This window comes from Salvelinus sp. IW2-2015, unplaced genomic scaffold, assembly GCF_002910315.2.
Source record: "Salvelinus sp. IW2-2015 unplaced genomic scaffold, ASM291031v2 Un_scaffold2220, whole genome shotgun sequence".
In the NCBI taxonomy this organism is placed as follows: domain Eukaryota; kingdom Metazoa; phylum Chordata; class Actinopteri; order Salmoniformes; family Salmonidae; genus Salvelinus; species Salvelinus sp. IW2-2015.
In genome coordinates, this window is record NW_019943550.1 from 100,808 (window position 1) to 105,992 (window position 5,185).

Genomic DNA, 5,185 nt, shown 5'->3' on the forward strand with positions numbered 1-5,185 from the left:
TATGGTCTACGAGGGAGTCGAGAGGGCAGACGAGAGTCGATAATTCAGGTAGTGTCTAGAGGAGTGGAGAGGGCAGATGAGAGGAGAATGTTCCAGTGGATTGTGTTAGAGGAGTGAGAGGCAGAGCAGTAGGAGATAGAGTTGTCAGGTATAGTGTTAGACGGATGCAGAGCGGCAGAGAGAGGAGAATGTCCAGGTTCAGTGTTAGAGGGAGTGAGAGGGCAGAGAGAGGAGAATGTTCAGGTTAGTGCTTCCGAGAGGAGTGAGAGGGCAAGAGAGAGGAGAAATGTCAGGTTAGTGTTAGAGGGTGGATGGGGGAGAGGCAAGAGTAAGGAGAATGGCAAAGTTAGGTTTGTTAGGGACGGGTTAGGAGTGAGAGGGGCAGAGAGTAGGAGAATGATTCAGGTAGCTTTATGTGTTATGAGGAGTGAAGGGCAGAGAGAGGAGATGTCAGGGTTTGATGTTAGAGGGGGTGCAGAGGAGAGGCGCAGAGAGAGGAGAAGTCAGGTTAGTGTTAGAGGGAGTGAGAGGGCAGAGAGAGGAGAATGTCAGGTTATGTTAGTTGGCCTTCATAAATACAGTACATGCCCAATTTGTTTTCATAGAGGTCAGTGACTGGGAGACATCATAACATAATGAAGGTTTTCAAGACATACAAAAACAAGAGGCATACTTTGAAGTGAAGTGCACAGAAATAAAAGGACCACAATAAACTGTCTTGATCCAGCTGACTAATACAAAAACTGTCTTGATCCGGCTGACTAATACAAAACTGTCTTGATCCGCTGACTAAACAAAACTGTCTATCCGGCTGACTATACACAAACTGTCTTGATCCAGCTGACTAATACACAAACTGTCTTGATCCAGCTGACTAATACACAAACTGTCTTGATCCAGCTGACTAATACACAAACTGTCTTGATCAAGCTGACTAATACATAAACTGTCTGATCCAGCTGACTAATACCAAACTGTCTTGACCGATAATAACATACACTGTCTTGATCCAGCTGACTAATACATAAACTGTCTTATCCCAGCTGACTAATACATAAACTGTCTTGATCCAGCTGACTAATACAAAAACTGTCTTGATCCAGCTGACTAATACACAAACTGTCTTGATCCAGCTGACTAATACATAAACTGTCTTGATCCAGCTGACTAATACACAAACTGCTTGATCCAGCTGACTAATACACAAACTGTCTTGATCCACTGACTAATACACAAACTGTCTTGATCCAGCTGACTATACAAAACTGTCTTGATCGCTGACTAATACACAAACTGTCTTGATCCATGACTAATACACAAACTGTCTTGATCCAGCTGACTAATACACAACTGTCTTGATCCAGCTGACTAATACACAAATGTACCACTGATACAACTTCGATCCAGCTGACTAATACACAACTGTCTGATCCAGCTGACTAATACATACACTGTCTTGATCCAGCTGACTGAATACAAAACTGTCTTGTAAATCCACTGACTAATACATAAACTGTCTTGATCCAGCTGCTAATACATAAACTGTCTGATCCATGATCAGCTGGATCAAGACAGTTTGTGTATTAGTCAGCTGGATCAAGACAGTTTGTGTATTAGTCAGCCGGATCAAGACAGTTTATGTATTAGTCAGCCGGATCAAGACAGTTTATGTATTAGTCAGCTGGATCAAGACAGTTTATTGTGGTCCTTTTATTTCTGTGCACTTCACTTCAAAGTATGCCTCTTGTTTTGGTATGTCTTGAAAACCTTCATTATGTTATGATGTCTCCCAGTCACTGACCTCTTATGAAAACAGATTGGGCATGTACTGTATTTATGAAGGCCAAACTAACACTAACCTGACATTCTCCTCTCTCTGCCCTCTCACTCCCTCTAACACTAACCTGACTCTTTTCTCTCTGCCCTCTCACTCCCTCTAACATTAACCTGACATTCTCCTCTCTCTGCCCTCTCACTCCCTCTAACACTAACCTGACATTCTCCTCTCTCTGCCCTCTCACTCCCTCTTTCTCTCCTCAGATAGAGAATCTTTTGGAGCAGTTAAAGGACAAGGACAAGCAGCTGGCGGTTCTGAGAGACAGAGTCAAGGGTCTCCAGACTGACTCCAGCAACACAGACACAGCACTGACCACGCTGGAGGAGGCCCTGTCTGAAAAGGTATGCTAGGCCGGGAGGACGGCACAGGGAAAGAGCTGAAGAAAATTAGGATAGCAGAAAAGAGAGAGGGGGATATGGGGACAACGGGATTGAGAGAATGACAGAGTAGGAAAAAGAGGAGGGAGTCTCCAGCATCATAGACTGGACAGGGAGTATGAGAAGGAGAAAGACTAGTGTGAAGTGACAGAATTCCTTCCAGATAGAAAGGGATATAGATAGATTGTCTGTAGATKAAGGACAGGACCCATGCTGAGTGTAAAGGATGTTTACTCATTCTCTCTACAGTTAGTGTGATGTCATAGACAGGTATTAACTGGCCCTGCTCACACAGTCAGACCACCTCACTGTTGCTGACCACATAAACATCAACTCAGACTGATAGATACACAATGGAACAGATGCAGGGAAACCCCAGAGCCTCTGTATCTCCACTATGACTATGGAGATTGAGGATGAGGAAATGAGTGGTTATGATTGGAGATGGATGATCAAACCAAATGATATTTGTCACATGCTCTGAATACAACAACCTTACAGTGAAATGCTTACTCACAAGCCCTTAACCAACAATGCAGTTTTATGAAGATTAAAAAATATATATATAACAAATAATTATGGCGCAACAATAAAATAACAGTATTGAGGCTATATACAGAGAGTTCCAGTACAGAGTCAATGTGCAGGGGCACAGGTTAGTTGAGGTAATTTGATCATGTAGGTGGAGGTAAAGTGACTATGCATGAATAATAAACAGAATAGCTGCAGCATAAAAATGGGGGGTGGGGACAATGCAAATAGTCCAGCCATTTAATTAACTGCCATTTAATTTAATTAACTGTTCAAGAGTTATGGCATGGTGGTAGAAGCTGTTAAGAAGCCTTTTAGACCTAGACTTGGCGCTCCGGTACCGCTTGCCGTGCGGTAGCAGAGAGRACAGTCTATGACTAGGGTGGCTGGAGTCCTTTGCAATTTTTTGGGCCTTCCTCTGACACCGCCTGGTATAGAGGTCCTGTATGGCAGGAAGCTTGGCCCCAGTKATGTACTGGGCCGTACGCACTACCCTCTGTAGTGCCTTGTGGTCGGAGGCCGAGCAGTTGCCATACCAGGTGGTACACGTCCTGGTAATCCGTCTGGCCCTGCGGCCTTGTGAATATTGACCTGTTTAAAGGTCTTACTCACATTGGCTACGGAGAGCGTGATCACACAGTCGTCCAGATCAGCTGATGCTCTCATGCATGATTCAGTGTTACTTCCCTCGAAGCGGGCATAGAAGTTATTTAGCTCGTCTGGTACACTCGTGTCACAGGGCAGCTTGCGGCTGTGCTTCCCTTTGTAGTCCGTAATAGTTTGCAAGCTCTGCCACATCCGACGAGCGTCTGAGCCGGTGTAGTACGATTCAATCTTAGTCCTGTATTGAAGCTTTAGCTGTTTGATGGTTCGTCGGAGGGCATAGTGGGATTTCTTATAAGCTTCTGGGTTAGAGTCCCGCTCCTTGAAAGCGGCAGCTCTACCCTTTAGCTCAGTGCGATGTTGCCTTTAATCCATGGCTTCTGTTTGGGGTATGTACATGCGATCACTGTGGGGACGACGTCATCGATGCGGTTATGATGTGGTGTACTACTGAATGCCATCGGAAGAGTCCCGGAACATATTCCAGKCTGTGCTTGCAAAACAGTCTTGTAGCTTAGCATTTGCGTCCTCTGACCACTTCCTTATTGTGTGAGTCACTGGTACTTCCTGCTTTAGTTTTTGCTTTATAAGCAGGAATCAGGAGGATAGAGTTATGGTCAGATTTGCCAAATGGTGGGCGAGTTACAAACAACGCGAAAAAACKAACAAAATAGCACAGTTGGTTAGGAGCACATAAAACGACAGCCATCCCTTCCGGCGCCATTCTTTGGCTATGGAGGRGATGATGATGATGATGAAGACTCCAACACATTAGGTTAGATTCCTGACTTAAAAAATTATCAAGGGAAACCAATACATTTTTGAGACAGTTTCATCACTTACAAAGTCACCATCTTGACCTAACCGATGGCTTTGTAAAGTTGTATAAGGCAAGGTAGAGCTGGGTAGGGCCGGGTAGGCTGTGTAGGGCAGTGTAGGGTTGAGAAGGCTATCTACGGCTCTGTAGGCTTGAGAATGACTCCATTGAGCCCTCCATTGAGTTACAGTGCATCTGTGTGTGTTGGTCTGGCTAAGTGGATGAGATGGATGCTAATTGTTGGTTCTAAACAGACTGAGTTTGTTTTCTCTGGGTTGGTTGGTGAGAGAACAGMTGTTGTTCATAGGACCTCACCTCAGCGTTAGTCAGTTAGCTAGCGCCACACATGAATCACCTTTCAGGTCAACACAGGCTTTTATTTCAGCTAATTGTTTTCGCTGAAGGTTGCCGTGTGGGATACTTATCCAATAAAAAGGCTTCATTTTCCAGAATTCAGGTTGAACAAGTCGCTTTCCGGTAACATGGAAAGTCTTACTCAACCAGGACAAAATTCCGATGTGGATTTTTTTTGTTTTCTCCTTTGAAAGCAGTGTGTTTTTCCTTCTATACACAAACACTGAGCGATATGTTTATGTATTTACAACGACAGCTAAGGACTTCTCATGATTTCTAAACATCATCTGTTGATGTTACAAGGGCATTGCTCAACTGACAGTGGTCATTCCTAACGTCGTCATCGCCATCATCATCATGGTCATGGTTTTCAGTGTAAATGAGGGTGTGTTGTCCACTGGTGTGGACCACTAAAGATAACGGTGAAGGACAGTATGGGGAGATGGGACCATGCTCACCTTTGTTCCACATGTTTAACAATGGTTGCCAGAGGTTAGCGCTGCGTGGTGTGTGTGAATTTGTATATGAGTGTGTGTGTGTGTGTGTGTGTGTGTGTGTGTTTGATGGAGGTTGAGTGTGATTGGCTGGGCTGAGGTGTATCCTGGTCTGCCAAGTGTAAACTCATGTCAGGAACTGACGGAAGAGAGGCAATGCAAACATCCTAAG

General features: G+C 44.5%; 1 protein-coding gene across 1 annotated transcript in view; it reads left to right on the plus strand.

The window, feature by feature from the left end:
• The window catches only part of LOC112073306 (ERC protein 2-like), a 105,218-nt gene extending 100,285 nt beyond the window's left edge, over window positions 1-4,933 (plus strand). The window contains exons 5-6 of the mRNA XM_070440102.1: window positions 2,041-2,178; window positions 4,823-4,933. Of these exons, the coding sequence (XP_070296203.1) occupies window positions 2,041-2,178; window positions 4,823-4,933 (249 nt within the window). The remainder of the gene's footprint in view (window positions 1-2,040; window positions 2,179-4,822) is intronic.
• The last annotated feature ends 252 nt before the right edge of the window (window positions 4,934-5,185 follow it).